The sequence below is a fragment of the Dipodomys spectabilis genome, unplaced genomic scaffold, assembly GCF_019054845.1.
Source record: "Dipodomys spectabilis isolate Male_0828 unplaced genomic scaffold, ASM1905484v1 ptg000297l, whole genome shotgun sequence".
Taxonomy (NCBI): domain Eukaryota; kingdom Metazoa; phylum Chordata; class Mammalia; order Rodentia; family Heteromyidae; genus Dipodomys; species Dipodomys spectabilis.
This window is the reverse complement of record NW_024870974.1, coordinates 16,689,536-16,712,269: the sequence shown is the minus strand read 5'-3', so window position 1 is coordinate 16,712,269 and position 22,734 is coordinate 16,689,536. Positions and strand designations below refer to the sequence as shown.

Below are 22,734 nucleotides of genomic sequence, written 5' to 3'. Positions count from 1 at the left end.
TCCTCTTCCAGCTCCTGTCTTTGCTCCTGTAAAGTGGTTGTAGCACTGAGTTATTTACTTGGCTCGATTCCTCCTTGCGTTTCTGAGCACCCCAGAAGTCAAGCGCCTCAATGTTCTTTCTGTCTCCAGTACCTTGGACAGTGCCAAGAAAGTCCAAGGCAGAAGCACTCATTCCCTATCTGCTGCCGATGCCCGGTGCCCGATGCCGAGCAGCTCTCCACGGGCAGCCGGCACGGGACGCACGCAGCGCACGGACAACGGGTCACAGAATACTTACACATTTTAAGGACTCTTCTTCCCTCCCCTCCTCCCTTTCTCCCTTTTTCCATAATACCATCCAATCAACCATCTCTTCTTATTCCCACGGAAGCGCGTGGCATCACAGCTCTGACTGTTTTCCGCCTGGAAGGCGTTGTCTAGCTTGCGCATCTATCATCCCGCACCAACACGAAAGCTGAAATACCCTGAAAGTGGCCACTTTCAAAGTCAGTGGTGCGCATTTGTGACTGTGAGTGTGAGCTCCTTCTGGGCCACACAGTGAGGCCCTGCCTCCCAACAACACCTTTCTGAGCACCAACATGTCACCACAGGTGGAAAATTCCACCCGTGAAACCTTCATTTCATGCACAAAATTACTTAAAATACTGTGCACAGTTACCTTTATAGGTAGCGTGTATGTGCGGGAAGCTCTTAGCTCTGTAGATCATTTCAAGTTTTATTCTCTGCGCCCACATGCACACTACTGGAGCTTAAATTTAGGGCCCTGTGCCATCTCTTAGCTTTGGCATGCTACCATTTGAGCCACACCTCCAGTCTAGCATTTTGCCGGTTAATTAGAGAGGGAGGCTTATCAGGCTTTCTTCTTGGCTGGCTTTGAACTTAGGTCCTCCAGGTCTCAGCCCCTTGAACAGCTAGGATCACAGGTATAAGCAACCACCAACGCCTGGCTCCAAGTACTTTGCTGTGTATGTGTGTGTGTATGTGTGTGTGTGTGTGTGTGTCTGTCTGTCTGTCTGTCTGTCTGTCTGTCAGTCGTGGGCTTGAACTCTGGGCCTGGGTGCTGTCCCTCAGCTCTTCAGCTCAAGGTGAATGCTCTACTTGAGCCACAGCGCCACTTCTGGCTTTTTTCTTCTTATGTGATACTGAGGAATCGAACCCAGGGTCTCATGCATGCAAGGCAAGCGCTTACCCCTGAGCCACCTTCCCAGCCCTCCAAGCACTGTTTTAAAGCCTTGTCTGTCACTGTGCTGCCCAGGCTGGTCTTGGATTCTTGGACTTCGAGGTTGCCCCTGTCTCATCCTCTCGGCTAGCTAGGACTGCAGAGACGCAGCGCCACCCTGCCTGGCTGGACCCGCACACGTGTGTGCCGTGCTGGAGATGGCATCTAGGGCACCCCGCATTCGGCAAACGTTTACTGTATGACTGAGTGGCACCCCTGGTTCCCAGACCAGGGCTACTCCGCTGTGCTTTATGTCTAGATCTTTCTATGGAGCGAGGGAAATCCCTGGTCTGAAATAAATAAGTAAGTGTATTATGGTTTTGTGAACTCCAAGGAGAAATGGAGGCAGAGCTGTAAGCCGATCCTCGGGGTGGTGCCAGTGAGGCCCTGGGGCTCCAGATTCACCACCATGACTTTGTTGGGACTTCCCCTCCTCCACCCTCTCTGAGCCAATGGGTGGGAGTGATAATGCTTCCCCCCACCTGCCCCCCTCCCCCCCACCTGACCCCCCCTCCCCCCCACCTGCCCCACCTCCCCCCACCTGCCCCCAACTCCCCCCCACCTGCCCCCAACTCCCCCCCACCTGCCCCCACCTCCCCCCACCTGCCCCACCTCCCCCCCACCTGCCCCCACCTCCCCCCCACCTCCCCCCCACCTGCCCCCACCTGCCCCCGCCTCCCCCCACCGCCCCCCACCTGCCCCCCACCTCCCCCCCACCTGCCCCCACCTCCCCCCCACCTCCCCCCCACCTGCCCCCACCTCCCCCCACCTGCCCCCACCTCCCCCCACCTCCCCCCACCGCCCCCCACCTGCCCCCCACCTCCCCCCCACCTGCCCCCACCTCCCCCCACCTCCCCCCACCTCCCCCCACCTCCCCCCACCTGCCCCCACCTCCCCCCACCTGCCCCCACCTCCCCCCACCTGCCCCACCTCCCCCCCACCTGCCCCCACCTCCCCCCACCTGCCCCCCACCTGCCCCCCACCTCCCCCCCACCTGCCCCCACCTCCCCCCACCTGCCCCCACCTGCCCCCACCTCCCCCCACCTCCCCCCACCTGCCCCCACCTCCCCCCCACCTGCCCCCACCTCCCCCCCCACCTCCCCCCCACCTGCCCCCACCTGCCCCCACCTCCCCCCACCTCCCCCCATCTCCCCCCACCTGCCCCCACCTCCCCCCCACCTGCCACCACCTCCCCCCACCTCCCCCCCACCTGCCCCCACCTCCCCCCCACCTCCCCCCCACCTCCCCCCCACCTGCCCCCACCTCCCCCCACCTGCCCCCACCTGCCCCCACCTCCCCCCACCTCCCCCCCACCTGCCCCCACCTGCCCCCACCTCCCCCCCACCTGCCCCCACCTCCCCCCACCTGCCCCCACCTCCCCCCCACCTGCCCCACCTGCCCCCCACCTCCCCCCACCTGCCCCCACCTGCCCCCACCTCCCCCCACCTCCCCCCCACCTGCCCCCACCTGCCCCCACCTCCCCCCCACCTGCCCCCACCTCCCCCCACCTGCCCCCACCTCCCCCCCACCTGCCCCCACCTCCCCCCCACCTCCCCCCCACCTGCCCCCACCTCCCCCCACCTGCCCCCACCTGCCCCCACCTCCCCCCACCTCCCCCCACCTGCCCCCACCTGCCCCCACCTCCCCCCACCTCCCCCCACCTCCCCCCACCTGCCCCCACCTCCCCCCCACCTGCCACCACCTCCCCCCACCTCCCCCCCACCTGCCCCCACCTGCCCCCACCTCCCCCCCACCTCCCCCCACCTGCCCCCACCTCCCCCCACCTGCCCCCACCTGCCCCCACCTCCCCCCACCTCCCCCCCACCTGCCCCCACCTGCCCCCACCTCCCCCCCACCTGCCCCCACCTGCCCCCACCTCCCCCCACCTCCCCCCACCTGCCCCACCTGCCCCCCACCTCCCCCCACCTGCCCCCCACCTCCCCCCACCTCCCCCCACCTGCCCCACCTCCCCCCACCTCCCCCCCACCTGCCCCCACCTGCCCCACCTCCCCCCCACCTGCCCCCACCTCCCCCCACCTGCCCCCCACCTGCCCCCCACCTGCCCCCACCTCCCCCCCACCTGCCACCACCTCCCCCCACCTCCCCCCCACCTGCCCCCACCTCCCCCCACCTGCCCCCCACCTGCCCCCCACCTGCCCCCACTTCCCCCCCACCTGCCCCCGCCTCCCCCCACCTGCCCCCACCTCCCCCCCACCTCCCCCACCTCCCCCCCACCTCCCCCCACCTCCCCCCACCTGCCCCCACCTCCCCCCACCTGCCCCCACCTCCCCCCACCTGCCCCCACCTCCCCCCACCTGCCCCACCTCCCCCCCGCCTCCCCCCACCTGCCCCCCACCTGCCCCCACCTCCCCCCTCACCATGAGGCCCAACATAAGTAAATCAAGTCAAAAGCCATTTTTTTTTCTCTTTTATTTTCTTGCTGGGGATTGAGCTCCCGGCCTTTACATGGTAGGAAATTTATTTCTCTGCCACCAAGTTAGACCCAGTTGTGAAGTTCCTCAAAATAATGCCACGCGTGTCTCTGTGTCTGTCTAGATCCACACGCCATATTTAATTCTTCCAGCCTTGTAGACCATCTCCACCTAAGACTTGGAGCGTTCTCACCTCTTACTCATTATCTGTGTGTCGCACTGGGGAGTGAGGAATCAGATCAAATAGTAGTATCTCAGGGGTGTCTTTCCCGGTGACATTCTCCTGAACTGTTTTGCTGAGGAGGACAGCTTGCCCAGACATAATTCAGTGACTACAGACTGCTCTCTCTCTCTCTCTCTCTCTCTCTCTCTTTCTCTCTCTCTCTCTCTTTATGCTCCCGACTTGGAATTCTTTGGGGGATATAAGAAACAGGACGTGGGGATCTTCTGAGATTGAACAACATGCCCTTAGACATGTCCAAACTGACTGCTTAAAAGAAACACTATTTTTCAAAAGTACTACCTAATGGGTGTATTTTTAAGACATAAAAACAAAATAACAGTGACATTACTAAGACTTTTTTTGACTCATGATACAGGCATTTAGGAACTTGTGCTGATTATGTTCTTATCACCACAATGACTTAGAACATTTCTTTCTAATGTCTGGGTTTCAGTGAGTCCATGAGAAATCCTAATTATAACTCTAATCATTTTTGTTAATGTTCATATTAACTGTGACAGATCAGGGCTTGGGGGCATGGCTGGAGTGATAGATTGCTTGTCTTATCCTGAGTTCAAGTCCCCATACTTCAAAAAGAACCAAAGCCAAACAAAGCCTGAAGCCTGATTCCAATATGTGTAATGGTGGAAAATCTTCGGAGCTGGCATGGCTCAGAATCAAGATCTGAGACTTCAGACTAAACCATTCATGTCTTTGAGTGTGTTTGTGCAGGGACTCAGAATCAGAAGGAATTAGAACTCAGAATTAGAAAGAACTGAGAAGGACTCACAATCTTCACCCTTATTCCCATGTAACAAACGGTGAACACGAACAATGTTAGCTCAGACCTGGGATGTGTCTCAGCCCCCACCCCTTTCCACGTCTGCAGAGCTCCGTGAGCATTGGTGTGGATTGCTTGGGAGGTAGTGAAGGTTTCATTGATAGCTAACTAAATAAATCACGGCGTCACTGCCTAGCGGACTAAGGAATGACATCAGAAATGGCTCCTCCTGAGGAAACATTTTCTCAGTTTTTTTTTCTTCTTTAGTCGGCAGTAGTTGAGATAAAATTCAGACTGTAGCAAAATATGAGGGAAAGCAAACCAAAGATGTTTCAGATGCCAAACTGGAGAACTCTGCTAGACATTCGTTCTCTGTTGTGGTTTTTTTCTCCCCTCTGAAGTTGATTATTTTTAAGACAAGAAGACGAGTAAGACTAACCAGAAAGTTAGCAGGCATGAGATCCTGGATTCAAACTTCAGTAGCACACACACACACACACACACACACACGCGCACACAATTTAATTTTTATATTTCATCATTGATAGTCCAGAATACAAGGCCACCCACCTCCACCCCGAATTTTATCTTCTAAAGTGAGCACACACTTACCATGGAGGAGGCCCGGTGCTTGGCTGCGTGGTTACTCATCAGCACTCTCTTTCTTGGTCTGTCCAGTGCGTGGCACACAGTCGGGTCAGCTTTCGGGCATTTCTCAAGCCTGGGTGTGTGAGCACACCCCGGGGTTGTTAGCTTCCTAGGGATGGTACTTCCTGCAGGCCCCAAATAATGGCTTCCAAATTCCACAAAAGCCTGCCAACTCTCTGAAGAGAAGAAGTAAGCACTATGCAGAAACCAAGCTAAGGGGCCATGCTCCTGGAGGGAGAGGTTTCCTTCGAGTTGATGAGAAACGGGCCTGTGTCTGCCCTGCCCTGGCTCCCTGTGGAGGAGGAGGAGGAGGAGGAGGCGTCTGACCGTGCGTGCGTGCGCTGTGTTCTGTTGCAGGTGTGTGAATACCCGGATGGGACCAAGTCCCTGAAGCTGGGTGACTTCGGGCTGGCCACCGTCGTGGAAGGCCCCTTGTACACCGTCTGCGGCACGCCCACCTATGTGGCCCCCGAAATCATCGCTGAAACCGGGTGAGGCTCGGGTGGTGGGGGCTGGCGTGGGAAGAGTGGCTTCTGTGCGCACTGCGCCTGTGTCCCGTGCCTGGTGACCAGGAGCAGAAAGCCAGGCAGAGAGGGGTGGAGCCTGCAGTCTGACTTCAGGCTGAAGAGCTGTCGTGTGTGTTTCCCTGGCCTAGAGCCCCAGGCTGGAACTTTAGAGCCAAGACCAGTGGCAAGCGTTGGCCCTTTCACACGGCGCTGGAGGCTCACACCTGTCATCCTAGCTACTCAAGAGGCTGAGATCTGAGGATCGCAGTTCAAAGCCAGGAAAGTCCCCGAGACTCCAATTAACCACCAGAAAACCGGAAGTGGCGCTGTGACTCAAAGTCGTAGAGGGCTAGCCTTGAGCAAAACAGAGCTCAGGGACAGCGCCCAGGCCCTGAGTTCAAACTCTACGACCCACAGAAGAAGGGGAAAAAGTGAATTGGCACTTTTGCAGGAAGGGTAGGCCAGGGCAGCCACTGTATTCAAAATACACTGTGTAGAAAAGGAACTGCACAAGTTGTAGGTGGGAAAGGGAAGGGAAAATGGAGAAAAGCAAAGGAAGGGGTGCAGAGGCCTGCGGAGCGTTGTACTCTTAACCTGACTTTTGAAATTGCAAACCCTTCCAGCGACTCCTTATTAATAATGATAAAAACGAATGTGCGCACACACACACACACACACACACACACACACACACACACACACACAGATTGGCACTTTCTAAATAATCAAGATTGTGATTAGGTTAAGAAGAAAAGCAAAGGGCTTTGTCTACAGGGTAATTCATTCATTCCTGTGGGGGAAACGGGAGTATGACCCTTTTCCCTAAGGAAGGCAGCACCCCAGAATCAAGGGCAGTTCCAGGGAGTCCTGCCATGCCTCTCCTTGTCTTGCAGCTACGGCCTGAAGGTGGACGTGTGGGCGGCGGGCGTGATCACGTACATCCTCCTGTGTGGATTTCCGCCGTTCCGCAGGTCAGTGCACGCGTGTGAGCAATCGCACACCTACAAACCAGTGTTCACTCATGGCAGAAACCGGCTCGCTGGTTAAAATTGATATAAAATTTTTAAAATGGAAAACTTCTCTTTTTAAAAGTCATCGGTGTTTCAATTGAGTGTAAAGGGGTTTTGTTGATAATTGCCAAAAAGCAGAATGATGCAGACACACCGTTGTCTGTGTTTACAGTCCTTCGGGCGTGGAGACAGACATTCGTGGTGCGAACACGTAGTTCTGAGGGCATGCGCGGTTGAAACCACCCAAGGTTTCAGGAACGTCAGAGCATTGGTAACACTGGGGCTTAAACTCAGGGCCTCACAATTGCCAGGAAAGTGCTTTATTACTTAACCAAGCCTACAGTAGCCCCTGTTTGTTGTTGTTGTTATTGTCAGTTCTGGGCCTGGGCGCTGTCCCTCAGCTCTTCAGCTCAAGGCTAGCACTCTACCACTCGAGCCACAGCACCACTTCTGGCTTTTTCTGCTTATGTGGTACTGAGGAATCGAACCCAGGGCCTCATGCATGCAAGGCAAGCGCTCTACCACTCAGCCACCTTCCCAGTCCTAGCCCCCTGTTTTTGTTTTAAATCCTTTTTTTCCCCCCAGATAAAATGTCTCACATTCTCACCCTGGGGATCCTCAGACTGTGACCCTCCTGTCCACGCCCAGACTGTGTGCTGAGTTGGGAGCTCACTAACTTTTTACCCAGAATGGTGTCAGTCAGCCTGATCTCTGCCTCCGCACACCTGGTGTGCGCCTCTGCCCCCCCACCCCACCGCGCCCACCGCGCCCAGCCCCGTGAGTGTGGAATTCTGTGTGGAGGGAAAGCTCTGTCATCCAACTGTCAGCTCCTGATCTTCCTTCTAGGTGGGAATCAATAACTCAGTGGCCCCATCGGGACTTTCTTCTGGACGGACTCACCAGGGGCTTGGTGGTCTAGCCTGACCTCTCATGTAGTTGACTCCCTGTCAGCTGGGACAGCAGGAGTAACTTGGCCAGGTGTCTTTTCCTCTCCGAGGGGCTAGCCTGTTCTGCGCACGGCGGTGGGTGTTGCCGGAGAGCGAGTTCCCATGCCAGTCACCGTGTCTGCTTGTCCCACACTTGGGGATGCCCCATTGGCTAACTCAAGCTTCACGGCTGAGCCTAGAGCCCAGCACACGTGGGGTTGATGAACGGGTCCTCACGGGGAGAGACAGCATTCGTGGTCACTTCACAGTCACCCTGGACCCTGGCTGGTTTTGGCAATGACATGTTGGGAACGCTAGTCAAGTGTAGAAAGGAGGTATGTTTAGAGAGCAAGGGACCTTGGGGCCCGGTCCATGGAGTCCCCCTCCCGTGGAGAGAGACCTCCCGGGAAAGGGTCCTGAGGACCAGCATGAGGGGAACGTGTGCTCACCACGCCCTCTAGTGTTTCTCTGTATCAGTGCAGTCAGGGAGGAAGGCCATCTTTTATGTCTGGTGGCCTGTGTGTGTGTTGTTGTTGTTGTTTTGTTGTTGTTTGGTGATGTGTGTTCTGAGGGCATTTTATTTTTTCACAAGAGAAAGCCAGATTCCTGTATGTATTATGGGCTGTTACTGAGCCTCTGGCGGGGTCTCTAGAGAAGGAGCTGTCTGATCAGGGGCCGTCCAGCCACGTTCTGAGAGCACCGCGTTGCGTTGAAGGCGGAAGGAAATGTGCAGAAGAGAGTCTGTGGTGCTGGACTATGGAGCCTGTGTCTCCCAGCACAGGGGCATTCAGGGTAGACTTCACAAGCTACATAACATAAAAATGTATAAAGAACATGATAATTCAGTGACAATGGTTATGGTATCAAGTGGATTATCTACATAAAATTTTACCTAAGGCCAAACAAAAACTTCACAGCATTTTCTCTGTTTTATACAACAGACAACTTCAAATCAAAGCATTTGAACTGAAATTATTGGGAATTTCTAGTTCAGTGTCCCTCGGCTGTGTCATCTCATTCTTTCTTCTTTCTGGGTTTTGATGTTCTCCCTCCCTCCTCCTCCCCACCTTCTTTCTCTCTCTCTCTCTCTCTCTGTTTTTCTCTTTGCCACATCCCATTAATTTTCACTCAGGTGGTGATTTGGTTTCCAGAGGTGCCCTAAATTTTTGTTGTTGCCAAAGCAAGTCTATTCTTACAGTGTCTTGATGTTCCTGCACACACACACACACACCTACACACACACACACCTACACACACACACACACCTACACACACACACACCTACACACACCTACACACACACACCCCTACACACACACTCATGGGCACACGGGCACAGGGAAATATTTGAGCAGCCTTTCTGAAGTAGATTCTGACAGTGTCAGGCTGCCATTTCTGACCTGAAAGTCAGAGGGTAGTCTGTCACTGAAAGAGACTTGGCTGACTCCTTTGTTGTTGGAGATTTCCTGCACGGCTTGTTTTCGATGTGATCCAAAGATTGTTTGGCTGGGCACCCATGGTGCACTCCTGTAATCCTAGCAAATCAATCTGTGATCTGTGATCGTGATCGAAGCCAGCCCAAGCAGGAAAGTCTGTGAGACTCTTGACCCCAACAAACTACTCAGAAAAAGCCGAAGTGGTGCTGTGTGACTGAAAATAGTAGAGCATTAGCCTTGCACACAAAGAGGCTCAGGGACAGCGCCCAGACCCTGAGTTTAAGCAAATAAAAACAAAAATGAATCAAGGACTGTTTTGTTTTCCAAAGAAGTGCTCTGGAGGAGAGCAGCCTGGCGCCAGGTGTGCCTGCCATGGTGGGGATTCGATCCCGTGGCTTTCCTTCCTTGACTATGGGGAAGGATGAATGAGCGTTAGCTCCTGGCTCTTCTAGTAGTATCCTGGCTTTGGTAATTCACACTATTGATCTTCTGGGGTGCCATCCTAATTGCTGAGCCCCCTCCCCCACCCAGGGTCTTGTTTGTTGACTAGGCTTGGATTGCTAAGAGCACCCCACCCCCCACCCCCGGAAGCTGCTGTAAATGGCTGCTGCACTTAGACTTGGGCTTTTAGTGATTTATTGACAAAATCAAACTACACAGATTCACAAGAGATCTGGGATGGGGGGGGGGGGGGATGGGAAGAAATGAATAGCACAGTTAGGAGGATGGGTGAAGGGACGATTCTGGAAATAAGTAATATTTTCTCTTTCTTCGGACACGGTCTGCCATTCCCTGGTTTTCTAAAGGTTTCTGTAACATCTCTTGTGTCCAGAAGTATGTTCCATGCTTGTTTTGAGTGGAGCTCAATCCGCAGGGACACGGGAGCCGGGGAAAGAAAATATCTGGCCACATAGAAAGAAAAGCTTTGCAGCCAAGGGAAATCCCTCCCCCGAGGGCAGCGGAGGCCTGGCCCGGCTCTTTTCTCTCCTCACCCTTGTTTCTCACCCTGCCCAAGCCTTGTGCAGTGCTGTCCGCTGGGCTGGGTTAAAAGCCATGGATATCAACCGCTCGCCAACTCTCCTCTGTGTGTGTGTGTGTGTGTGAGAGAGAGAGAGAGAGAGAGAGAGAGAGAGCGCTTGAACTTGGGGCCTGGGTGCTACCTTTAGTTCCCCCCTCGCTCTAATCTGGAGTTCTACCACTTGAGCCACAGCTCTAGGTTTTTTTGGTTGTGATGAGAGATTAGAGTCTCACAGACTTTTGTGCCCAGGCTGTCTCGAACCGCAATCCTCAGATCGCCCCTTCCTGTGTAGCTAGGACAACAGGCGTGAGCCACCAGCGCCTGACTAATCGTAGGACAAAACCAAGCTGCTGTTCTCATTGCTCCAGACCTGGCTGCGCAGGATCTGTTTCTAGAGACAGGCCGTGCTCAGGCTTCACGTGTCATGTTTTGGGGGACGGTGGGGAGTTACGAACACTCCGAAGGCTCAGCGGAGAAATTCCAAGAAATTGGCCACACTTGACAGGCAGTCTCAGGTCTCCGTGCTGGATTTGGATCTTGCTCGCACCAGTTCCAGAATGTTCCGTGCCTTCACCCTCACAGCTGCAGCCTCCGCCCTGGGGGTGCATGGATCTTTTCTAGGGGGGTTTCAGGTTTCTCTGATGCTTTCTACCCAAAGTGTCTTTTCCTGACCAGGCTCTATGTAGGGTGTAGCGGTGAGGCGGGGGGGGGGGGGTCCATCGAGGAGCCAGGGCTGCCTGGAGGGGGGGTCTGACTGGCATCTTGTGGGCTCTCTCTCCCTCACACTGAGCGCAGGTGATGAGCGGTTCTAGCTTTTTCCAGGTTCCACACGCGCTCTCTCTTTCCCACAGACTTGGCGCTTCTGTTCTGCTCTTTGCCGTGTTTTGACTTTGGTATTTTAAAGTTTAAACTCAAAGTTAACATGCAAGCCAAGAGCCAGTGGCTCACGCCTGTCATCCTAGCTACTCAGGAGGCTGAGATCCGAGGATCACAGTTCAAAGCCAGCCTGGGCAGGAAAGTCCGTGAGACTCTTATCTCCAATGAACTACTTCCTGTAAAAGCTGGAGATAAAGCTGTGGCTCAAGTGGTAGAACACCAGCCTGGAGCAAAAATAGAAGCTCAGGGATAGTGCCCGGTCCCTGAGTTTAAGTCCCAGGATCACCTGTGTGTGTACACACACACACACACACACCAGCATGCATTAGTGGAGGAGGGAGTTTGTTGTGACATGTCCACACATACATCATGTATTCCAGCCCCTTCTCCCCTCCCCCTCCCTTACTCCCTCTTCTCTCCAAACCATTCCAACAGATTGCATCAAGCAACTTTGACCACATCCTACTCACCGCTTGCTCCTTTGTCAGCGCCCCCTTTCCCTCCCCACCCCCCACCCCACCCCATGCTACCTGTGATTTTGGCTGTTTCATTGGAAGTGTGAAGAGGGGAAAGTCAAGTCACTCTGACTCAGATCTGCTACTTTTCAAGTCTCATTACCGTGAGAGAGAAGTGAGGGCAGATGCTAAAAATGTTTCCCCCACAAATGAAGATTTCCATTATTTATAGATTTCCCGTTTTCACCCTCAAGTCTGTCTGTCTTGTGGTCAATATCCATGATGTGGAATTCACCATCCTAACCAGCCCCCCGACTCCCGTGTGGAGTCCAGTGTGCCCAGCCCAGTCCTCCTGGGCTCAGGTGATCTTCCCATCTCAACCTTCCAAATAGCCGGGACTACCGATGTGTGCCACTATGCCCAACTTTCATATTAACTGTTTCTTTGGGCTAATACCTAAGAGGAAACATGTGTTCCCCTACATGCAGTTATTGTTGTGGTGTTGTACACCCAAAGAGACTGACCCCTTGCCATCCCTCCCGTGGGAGTGCGAGGTGACGTGGACTTCTCTTCCGTTTCTTGTCCCTCAAACAGTGAGAGCAATCTCCAGGAAGACCTGTTCGAGCAGATTCTGGCCGGGAAGCTTGAGTTTCCAGCCCCCTACTGGGATAACATCACTGACTCTGCCAAGGTAATGGGCTAGCCTGTGACCGGGGGTTGCGTTCCATTGCAACCAACCCCGCTTCCCTAGTCTCTGAGTTCTTGGTTTATTCACGGCTCGTTTGTTAGGCGGCCGTCAGAATATGAGAAGGAGCTGTGAGAACCCCATGAAATGTTGGTACTGACCCAGAAGTGTCAGGGTTCACGTCGCTTGGGGTGCATGGGTACCTTCTGTGCTCTTGTACTGCTGCTGTGGCAATGAAAGCCTCGTCTGTGGAAGTTTCTGGAAGGTCCTGGGCTGCGGGCGGTGCTGTCTGGCTCCGAGCACTGGATGCGGCGCCGCGTTGTGTGTGTCTGCTGACGCCGCGCTTGTGTGCGGTGTCCGCTTCTTCCACAGGAGCTGATCACTCACATGCTGCAGGTAGATGTGGATGCGCGGTGCACGGCGGGGCAGATCCTCAGCCACCCCTGGGTGTCAGTAAGTACCCCCCCCCCCCTGCCCCCCGGGCCGGACGCCCACGGGACAGGGGCCTCCTCACCGTGTCCTCGGCCCTGGCCAAGTTGTGCGTTCAAGTTCAGAGGTGGACAGGGTGTCTGTCCCCCCCCCCCAGGGTGCAGCTGGCCCAAGGGGAGCCCCTGGAGAAGGCAGCAGGCCCCAGGGTCCCCGACTTTTCCAGCCTGCTCTGTGAGTAACCTGGGCAGGTCCCCAGCCCTTTCTGGGCCTCAGTTTCCTCATCTGCTTTTTTTGAGGGGGGGCATCAGTCATGGGGCTTGAACTCTGGGCCTGGGCGCTGTCCCTCAGCTCCTCAGCTCAAGGTGGGCGCTCTACCACTTGAGCCACAGCGCCACTTCTGGTTTTCTAGTGGTTTATTAGAGATAAGAGTCTCACGGATTTTCCTGCGCAGGCTGGCTTTGAACCACCATCCTCACAGCTCAGCCTCCCGAGTAGCTAGGATGACAGGCGTGAGCCACCAGCGCTGAGCTACGATACTCTTTTAAGAGACTCGGTGTCTCACGTTCTGTAGCTCATGGGTGTCACCTGGGCTGTCGGATGGAGACGCGTCCCTCCCATCCCTCCCTGCGTCCCTTCAGTGAGGGCTGTGGTGGCGCCCTGGACGTAGGACAGACACGGGGGACCCAATGGCCATGGCTGGGGAGTTTGTGCTCCCTCGTTTCCAGGAGTTCAATTCCTTCACTCAGGGCTTTGGCTCCCGGGGGCTCCGGGCTCTCTTTCCCTCCCGGCCCATGGCTTCCCTGCGCCGAATCACTGGGCTTTTGGACCAAATGCCACAAAGAACAACAACTAAATGAATTCACTCTTTTTCTTGCCTCGGTGCCGGTGGTGGAACCTGGGGCCTGACGGAGCCTGGCGCGCGCGGCCCTCGGCTCCACTCCAGACCTCGTTTTTTAAGCAATATTACCCAGGCTGTCCTTGAAAGCCTAAGCTCAAGTGATCTTCCTACCTCAGCTCCTGAGATGCTGGCACTACAGGTGTTCATGAATGCACTGGGCACGAATTCTTTATTAAAATTATGAGTGGTCAACCCGTTTTTATGTTTCCATGGGACTGTTTTTGTGCTAAAGTAGGTGCCTTGGTGAGGACCTCAGATGGGAGCCAAATAATTCTGTCTTCCTCTGTGCTGTTGGAGACTTCTATTCCCCTCCTTGTCTAGTTCTGAAGAGTGGAGTGAGTGGTCCAGGGTCTTTCTGGGATGTGGCACTGCTGAATAACTCTGTATGTGTGTGTGTGTGTGTGTGTGTGTGTGTGTGTGTGTGTGTGTGTGTGTAAGTGCTGTCTCCCCAGACACACTCTGCAGACCCAGCCATGACATTTTTTTTCTTTTTTTGTCAGTTGTGAGGCTTGAACTCAGAGCCTGGGTGCTGTTCCCGAGCTTCTTTGGGCCAAGGCTAGCCCTTTACCACTTGAGCCACAGCACCACTTCTGGTTTTCTGGTGGTAAATGCCAGCCCCAGCTGGCTTTGAACTGTGGCCTTCAGCTCTCTGCCTCCTGAGTAACTAGGGTTACAGCGTGAGCCACCTGACACCCATTACTTTTGAAAGATCATTGTTCCCCTAGTTCTATGGCCTGGACGGTCTGTTTAGGAAGGGGTCAGGAGGTCAGGGGAGGGGGGTTTCGGAAACAAAACTCAACCCATGTGGGGATCGGAACTCACTCGGTTTGCTTCTTTTCTCCCCTGCAGGATGACGTCTCCCAGGAGAGTAACATGCAGGCTGAGGTGACAGGTAAACTAAAACAGCACTTTAATAATGCGCTCCCCAAACAGAACAGCACCACCACCGGGGTGTCCGTGATCATGGTGAGTGGGGCGTGGGGTTCTGCCGTGGGGAGCCCAGCCACTGGCCTGTCGGGGGTAGCGACCCCGGGGGCCCTCGCGTGGACGCTGTGCCTCCCATGCTCCCCACTTTGTAGGCCCACGAGGGGCCCCGGCGTCTCTAATCCAGGGCTGCGCAGGTACCGGCGAGGCCTTGTGGATTCTGTGGGAGCGCAGACAGTAAAGGGCGGGGCCCTGCGCCCCGGCCCCTCCCACCCCCTCCTCCCATGCACCCCCTCTCTCTAGACAAAGCCAGGTGCAGACTGGGTCTGGGGACACCCCCTCTGGGAGATTTTGGGGTGATCGCACAGCAAACACAGGAAGGCCTGGAATTCTAGGGTAGCAGTGGCCTCATGCGCAGATGGCCTGACAGGACCTGAGCTGTCACAAGAGCTGAATTTAAATACTGACAACAGAACTACGTGGATGGAGCCCCGGGGCCATCTGCCTCCCCTGACAGCGGGAAGGGTTAGAGCGTTAGGAATCGCTGTACCCAGGCTGGCACGCAGCTCATTGGCAAAGTACATGGAAGGCCCTGGGTGCAAACCCCAGCATGCATGTGTGTGTGTGCACAGGCGCACGCACGCACGCATGCACACACACACACACACACACACACACACCATGTTCTGTGTGTAAAGCAAAACCTCCAGGAGAGGGTGGGAAGACCTGGAAGCAAGTTCCCTTGCTGTCTGTTGAGTAGCTCAGACTGAGAGGAAGCGTTCAGCCTGTGCCCAGCACCTAGAAGCCTTTACTCCGTGACTCATTTGTGCGTCTTCTCTCCGGGTGGGGGGTGGGGTCGGGGGCAGAGGGCACAGGCGTGTGCCCACACTCCGCACCCAGCCTCAGCCCAATTCCATGCCCACCCGCACACTGCGGTGGGACACGCCCATCGCGAGCAACGTGCAGGTGGCGGTCTCCCATTGGCTGAGGGCCGACCCCGCAGCCCAGCATCAGAGCCCGGGGCTTGGATGGGGCGTGTCTGGTCTTGGACGTCCAGGGTGGCTGGTGCGGTGCCGGCCGGCCTGTGGCCCCACGGCTTCCCGATACCCCTTAGCAGGGTCGCGACGTTGCCCACGTCCCTTATGTGGCTGGTGCTGGTGTGGAGGAGATGCCACCTGGCACCGCCAAGGTTGGGACCATCAGAAAAAATCTGGTCTCTGCCAAGCCCTTATCTTGGCGGCACAGAAACTGGCCTGTGCCTTTGGCCAGGGCAAGGCTCGGGGACGTGGATACAGGCACCTGAGCCTTCTCCTGGTCTCCTCCACGACCACACGCCAGCCGTCCATCCCTGGCACTGTCCCTTGGCTTTTTCACTCAAGGCTGGTGCTCTGCTACTTGACTCACAGCTCGGTATCTGGCTTTGGGGTGGTTAGTGGGAGATGAGTCTCACAGACTTTCCTGCCCCCGCTGGCCTTCACTGGCGATCCTCAGATCGCAGCCTCCTAAATTGCTCAGCTTACAGGCATGAGCCACCTGCACCAGCTTCCAAGCAGAAGCCTTTACTAAGGAGCCAGGGCCTGGTCAGCCAGCCTAGGATAAGAAGAGGTGGCTGTGTTGGACGGGGCGTGGTTTCAGAGAGGCCAGTGGGTTTGGTGACCTCTGGGGAGAGGCGAGCCTGGGAAAGGGCTGCTCTGCCTTCTGCCAGCCTGAGAGGCCGGGCAGGGAAGGACAAGCCTTCCCTCCACTGAGTGCTGGGAGGGGTGGGGAGAGGGCCTCTCAGCTCCGGGGTGGGGTGGGGCTGGGCTCTGCTCAGGGTGACCGGGGAGCCCCCCTTTTAAGGCAGACAAAAGTGTGTTGCGATGTGTCGCTTCTGTTGACAGTAAGTGTGGTTTCTGTCCCCGCTTCTCTTGCCCTCCTGCCTGTCCCGCTGCCTGCATTGCTTCCCTGCCCTAGGTCCCCGGCCACGGTATGTACTAACACTGCTCTGCCTCGCCCCCTCTGTGCTCGTGGCGGGAAGAGAAAAGGAGAAATAACTGCCCAGAAGAGCATGTGCCGGCCCCCCTGGGGGGCTTGGTGAGGCAGTCCGGCGGGGTGTAGGAGGTCGATTTCTCCCGGCTCATTGACATCGTCCTTGAACACACCAAATGCCCTGAGCCTGGCCAAGGCCCGTGGAGAACACAGCCCCGAAGGCAGCCAGCCGAAAGGGCTCAGAAAGCGCCAGGCTTTTTCTGTGGTCAGTGTTTAAAAGGACAGGAAGATGCTGGGCGTGGTGACTCACACCTGTAATCCTAGCCACTTAGGAAGCTGAGATCTGAGGATTGTGGTTTGAAGCCAGCCTGGACAGGAAAGTCTGAACCATCCAAAAGCCAGAAGCAGCACTGTGGCTCAAAGTGGTAGAGTGCTTGCCTTGAGCACAGAAGCTCAGGGGCAGCCCAGGCTCTGAGCTCTTGTCTCAGGACTAGCACCAAAAAAGAGGAAGATGTGCAGGAAGAAGCTGGAGACGGATCTCACTGTTCTCGTCATCACGGTTCTTTGTAGCTCCCTGTGCTGGGGCTGCCCACCTCTACCATGCAGGCCGGCAGGCAGCTTGCAAGCCAGCATGCATGCAAGGAGAAACCCAACTAAAGCAGAAAGAGAGCAGGATGCTGGCTCCTCAGAGCCCGTTTTACAGACGATCCAGCCTCTTGGGTTGTTAGGGGTTATTTTATTACCACTATTATTATTTCTATAATACACTAATAACGTCTCCCTCGGTGACAGACTCTTCAGCCAGGCAGGTTTGCTGTTTGCCCCAGGTGTGTTCTGAGCCTGGGTGTGAGCAAGGTGCTGGGAATTCTGGTCACAAGCACATGGAGGGGGGGGCTCCCCAAACCATCACCTGTCTGCGAGGTCTCCAGTGGGAGCTTGGGGTTATTTCTCCTCTTCTGTTCCTGGGCCTTGTGCATGCTCTGTGGTGCTTTCTGTGGCCATCAGCGCTGGCCGGGCCGGGCTCACATGCAGCCTCCGCTGATCTCTTCTAGAACACGGCTCTAGATAAGGAGGGCCAGATCTTCTGCAGCAAGCTTGGCCCCGACGGCAGCCGACCGGCCACCGCCACACCCGCGGAACAGATCTCACCAGCCCCCGCCTCGGCCGAGGAGCCCCCCGCAGCCCTTTGGGGGCCCCCCACACCTCCTGGTCCTCCTGCAGCCCCCGGCTGCCCATCTCGGGCAGGGACTTGGCGCCGCCACCGAGACTGACCCATGCAGAAGGCGCCACGCGGGGAAGGCCACGGCGGCAGCTTCTCCCTCAGCTGGCACCGCTTGCTGGGCTCCCTGAGGCCACATCAGCGTGACGCGTGTCACAGCACCCGTGTCCAGCCGGAGGGCGTGTCTCTGCGTTACCCAGACAACACAGCTCTTTTCCTGACTGTCACGGCCACGTCCGATGATCCAGGCTCCCCGGCCTCACAGTGGACGCGTGTCTGCCTCTGTCCCTTCGTGAATGTCCCTGTGCCAGGTGGCATGCCACCTTCCCCTGCAGGGGACCACCAGCGGGGCCTGGGGTCCTGCAGGACACGAGCACCCCAGGGGGTCAGTGGCTCCTGGCCATGGGTTGCAGACTTTTGAGAGGTGCTTGCAGCGGCTCGGTCGTCGGCTCGGGTGCTGGGCTCACCGACTTTGGCGGGGTATTTATTTGTACACGGGCCACAGAGGCCACTGCTTCCCGAGCCGCGTGAGGCAGCCCCATGCCACTGGGCCCCGTCCAGCCCTGCTTTTCCTCGAGGAGCAGGCCAGGGACCCGCCGAGGTCCTGCGGGGACGGGCGGGCGGGAGGTGCTGCTCAGACACCCTGTGACCTTCTGGAAGGCTGCTGGCAGTTTTTCCTTTTCTGCATCGCCCAATCCTTTTTAATAATTGTACATAAGCCTCGTCTTGGCGGCACCTGCTCATCTTCGAAGCCGGTGAGCCCTCCTGTAGTTGCTTTTCGTTGTTAGATTTTTTGCCTTCTACAAGTGTCCCCCGCCCCTCCTGCAATAAAACTTTCCCTCTTCGGAAAAGCCATTGGGCCTGGGCAGAGGTTTCAGTGTGGTTGCTTTGCAGAGGCTGAGTGACCAGCTAGGGGTGGGGGTGGGGTGGGGGTAGGGTTGGGGGGGGGGGCCTGGGGGCCAAGCCAGGGGAAAGCGCACACAGCTGTATGAGTTGTGATGGCAGGCAACAAAAACACCAAGCATAACCCAGTTTCCCAGCAGAGGGAGCTCAGGAACTGACAGCAGGAAGATTGGGCCTTAGGGAACCGGGCTCAGGACAGCTGGTCTGTGTCTGCCTCTCTGTCCCTCGCAGAGATTCTGCATCTGTGTGTCTGTCTGTCTTGTCTGTCTCCTCTCAGAGATTGTGTCCCCCCCTCAGGCCTCATAAGCTGCAGCTCCCCCCCCCCCCAGCCTGTGGCTCCCCTCACCCTGATCTTCCTCTGTCCCCAGCTTCTCTCAAGGGTTTTCAACTCTAGGACTTGAAAGCACATGATCTGACTGATCACATCGCTGCCTGCAGCGGAGGGGCCTGAGCTCTGTTGGGTGTGTAGCCGGCCAGGCGGGCGGTTGGATCTTTATTCACTGTTTTAGGGTCTTTCCCTTCTTGGAAGTAGGATGTTTTGAAACTCTCCGGCCTCTTGCCTCCCCTGCTGGAGGCTTGTGAGGTACAGAATTGGGCTCCATGCTGCATCGGGGCTGGTCACAGCAGAGACCGGTGTGGCAGAACTAGCCAGCTGAGGCGCTAGCACCTTTGCTCGTCGTCTGGCTTTTGAGGGTGGGAAAGGTGGCCGTGCTCATCCGGAACGAGCTCTAGCCAGCGTGACGGCCCATGAGGAGGCCATGACCTGACTCCCACCAGGAGCTGTCACCCGGCCCAGGGGTGGCTTCTTTGTGCCGGAAGGAAGCACACTCCCGCCTCCTGGCCGGCCTGGGTGGCAGGGATGGATGGAGGGCAGGCAGGGCTGGAAGGACCTGGAAGGCTCCAGAAACCACACGCATTGAGCGATCACATCAGAAACAGGCCTGGGAAGCTCAGCCCCATGCCAGTCTTAACAGCTGCCTGCCGAGTAACTTGTTACCTGTGAACGGTGAAGTGTGGGTGCAGTCCAGCTGTACCCCAAGATCCTTGGCCAGGCCTTGTTGACCTTTTGTACATGGCCACAGCTGCTTCCCTGCTCCTCTGACAGGCATTGAGGTCCAGCCTCCCATTCCCCCCAAGCAATCCGGGCCTGAGTGAGCAGCCACGGGCATGCCCACAGGGTGGACTGAAGTGCGAGGCTCCTTCAATAGGCAAAGTAGGTTGTTTGGGCTGATTTATAAAAAGACACTTGGCGTAGTCTGGGAATGAGGCCCATCCAGGAGCGTCCTGTCTACATTCGTATTTGCGTACGTCAAAATGACATTTCACTCTATCACCTCCTGTGGTATTTCCCATAGTCACGAATGCAGACAGGATCGGCGGTGCTTCCGTGAGGATGAATATATCAAGCAGGAATCCTCGGAATATCTTGAGACAATGCATATGAGGAGCCGCGAAGTTCCTGCACGGTTACCAACACCAGCCATCCCCCCGCCTCCATTGGGGTTCACTCAGCCCCCAACCCCCACCCCCACCCTTGGACTTTTTCCTTGGTTTACATTAATTGGTTTACATTTTTAAGGAGCCTAATTCGATGAAATAGGCAACTGCTGAATTCACCCTGAAGAAATGCGCTTCGCTCAGCAGATCTTTGTGAGAGCCACTGATACTTTTGTGGGGTCCTTTTGTTCATTTTTCATCGTGGTAAGATCTAGAAGCAATAGCGGCATGCCGTGACCTGTGCTCCAAGAGGTTGCACAGCCGCTGCGCCTAGGCTTCTGGGGCTTCTCCTGGGGCTCTGCGGCTGTGATGGCCCAGCAGGCCTCCCGCGCACTCCAGAGCAGCTCAGGAACCGGTGATTTTAAGGTGCTCTCCCCTCCCCCACAGTTACATCTCCTCTTTGTCTTCTGCACGGTTTAAGACGCAATGACGGGTCCGGCGACGTGACATAGCGCCCACTGCAGGTCACTGGTGGGAGTCATGTGACAGGGAGCCGCTGGCCGAGGAAACTGTGCTGCTTTCAGGGGTCTGTCTCTGTCTGCCTCTCTTGCCCACCACTCTGTTTCTCGCTCTGTATACTGATCAAATACTCTGATTAAACCACAGCTTGGCATTTGATATTTCAGAATAACTTTTATCCTTATGTAAAAATTATTTTTTTTGGTTTTTTTTGGTTGTTTTTTTTTTTTGAGTCCGGTCATGGGGCCAGAACTCTGGGCCTGGGCACTGTCCCTCAGCTCTTTAGCTCAAGACCAGCGTTCTACCACTTGAGCCACAGCGCCACTTCTGGCTTTTTTCTTTTTGCTTATGTGGTGCTGAGGAATCGAACCCAGGGCCTCATGCATGCAAGGCAAGCGCTCTACCACTGAGCACCTTCCCAGCCCCCTTGTGTAAAAATTATTAGTAAAAAAGATATTTCCAACAGTCCAATTACAAATTCCATTTTATTCACTTTTACTGTCAAACTAAATTATTCTTTCTAAATCTTTAGTTAGAAAACACCTGAATGTGTAGCGGGGGAAGGCGAGCTGCACAGGAAACAGAATGTCAGCTGCCACTTCAAGTTCACAACATACAAAGAGTTTATTTATGTAGTACAGACTTTGTCTCAGATATTTTTACAGAGTTCTCATGTTTTCATACAGCAATCTACTAGAAAAGTAGAATTATACAACTCCAAAATAACATTGTTTCTTAGTACAAATTGCTAATCAAAAGGAAGGTGGAGACAGGTGAGTGGAAGATGATGGGCGTGGCCCCGCAGCTGACCCCCTTCCCCCCGAGGCTGGGGCAACCTTGGGCGGGCTTTGGGACTCACATTTACTTTCAAAGGAAAACACGGTCGAGCCTAAGGGGGTTCACTGCATCATCTCATTGTGCCACCAGGAAGACAGATCGCAGGATCTTTTTGAGCAGGACAGGACAGGAACCACTTCACACTCACCATTACAGAGACCCTTCACGCCTACCACACAGTAAAGTCAAATCGCCTCCCCCAAACCATAATTTTCTATGTCTAAAAACATGCTTGAAGAATAACAATATAGAAATTATTCGTTGAGATGTTTTTCAATTACATTTGCCATAATTTAAACATTACTATTAAAATCTCAGAAATTTCAGCACTGAAGAAGCACAATTGTTTGGGAAAATCCAGGACAGGAAGGAGAGCATACAGCTCCTCCACCAGTGCGCTCCCCGCCCCCACTCCAAAGCCATGGGTTCCTCCAGACTACCGTGCGCGGGAATGGGGTTCTGTAATGTAGCTAGAACAAGTGGGCTTAATTCCCCACATATGTTTCCATAATTGGTGAAAATAGACTTCTCATTATGACTAAAAATATAGATTTTTTTTTAAACTACGAACCCGGCAGCCAGTATTCTGCTTTGCTATTTGTCCCTACCCCCACCCCAAAGTCAAGCAAAGTCTACAAAAATAGCAATTAACTTCAAAAAATATTTTGCTTCTTCAAGCAAATTTCGGTTACATTCAGTGGTGACAGCTATTTCTGCAGGGTCGCTGCTAGGCCGGGGCCGCCGCGGGCAGAGCCTGGGCACAGCGGCACCCTCAGTAGCGGGTTTGGTATTCGTGATGCCATCGGTTGAAGTCGTTGTAGAACAGAACAATGCTTCCGGAAGCCATGCCTGCGATAATGCACCTGGGAGAAGCAGAAAGAGGGGCTCAGAGGTGTGTTCCCACCTACAGAGCCATCTGATCTCTCTCTCCCTCTCCCTCTCCCCCTCTCTCTTTCTCTGTCTCCCTCCCTCCCTCTCTATTTCTCTCTCCTCATAGCAGGGATTGAACTCAGGGCCTTGTGCTTGCTAAGCAAACGCTCTACCACGAAAGCCACACCTTTTGCTTTAATCCATTTTTCAGACTGGTCTCTTGCTTTTGCCCAGGCCAGTCTTAAGCCTCCTATAACTACCACCAGAGCATCTGATGGATTATAGGCATGCTCTACCATACCTATCCCAGTTCATATTTTGTTCATTGAAATACGCACCTGAGTAAGCTCAGAGCGCTGCCTCTGACATGCAGAGCTCGTGCCCACACCCAGCTCACCCTTTTGTGGAGGGACAGGCACTGACAGGGCAGGTAAGATGTCACTAAAGCCTCAACAGACTCAGTGATTTCTAGAGGGTTGGGCTGCTGAGACCTGTCTTCATATGGGTATGAGGAT

The 22,734-nt window shown here is 55.3% G+C and overlaps 2 protein-coding genes across 2 annotated transcripts in view; one reads left to right on the top strand and one right to left on the bottom strand.

Annotated features, from left to right (window-relative positions):
• Positions 1-18,494, top strand: part of Dclk2 (doublecortin like kinase 2) — a 94,817-nt gene extending 76,323 nt beyond the window's left edge. The window contains exons 11-16 of the mRNA XM_042701854.1: positions 5,661-5,794; positions 6,703-6,780; positions 12,125-12,221; positions 12,588-12,668; positions 14,392-14,508; positions 17,487-18,494. Coding sequence (XP_042557788.1) covers positions 5,661-5,794; positions 6,703-6,780; positions 12,125-12,221; positions 12,588-12,668; positions 14,392-14,508; positions 17,487-17,705 — 726 coding nt within the window. The 3' untranslated portion in view covers positions 17,706-18,494. The remainder of the gene's footprint in view (positions 1-5,660; positions 5,795-6,702; positions 6,781-12,124; positions 12,222-12,587; positions 12,669-14,391; positions 14,509-17,486) is intronic.
• A 2,623-nt stretch (positions 18,495-21,117) lies between these two features.
• Positions 21,118-22,734, bottom strand: part of Lrba (LPS responsive beige-like anchor protein) — a 443,207-nt gene continuing 441,590 nt past the window's right edge. Inside the window, 1 exon segment of the mRNA XM_042701880.1 lies at positions 21,118-22,212. Within this exon segment, the coding sequence (XP_042557814.1) occupies positions 22,122-22,212 (91 nt within the window). The 3' untranslated portion in view covers positions 21,118-22,121.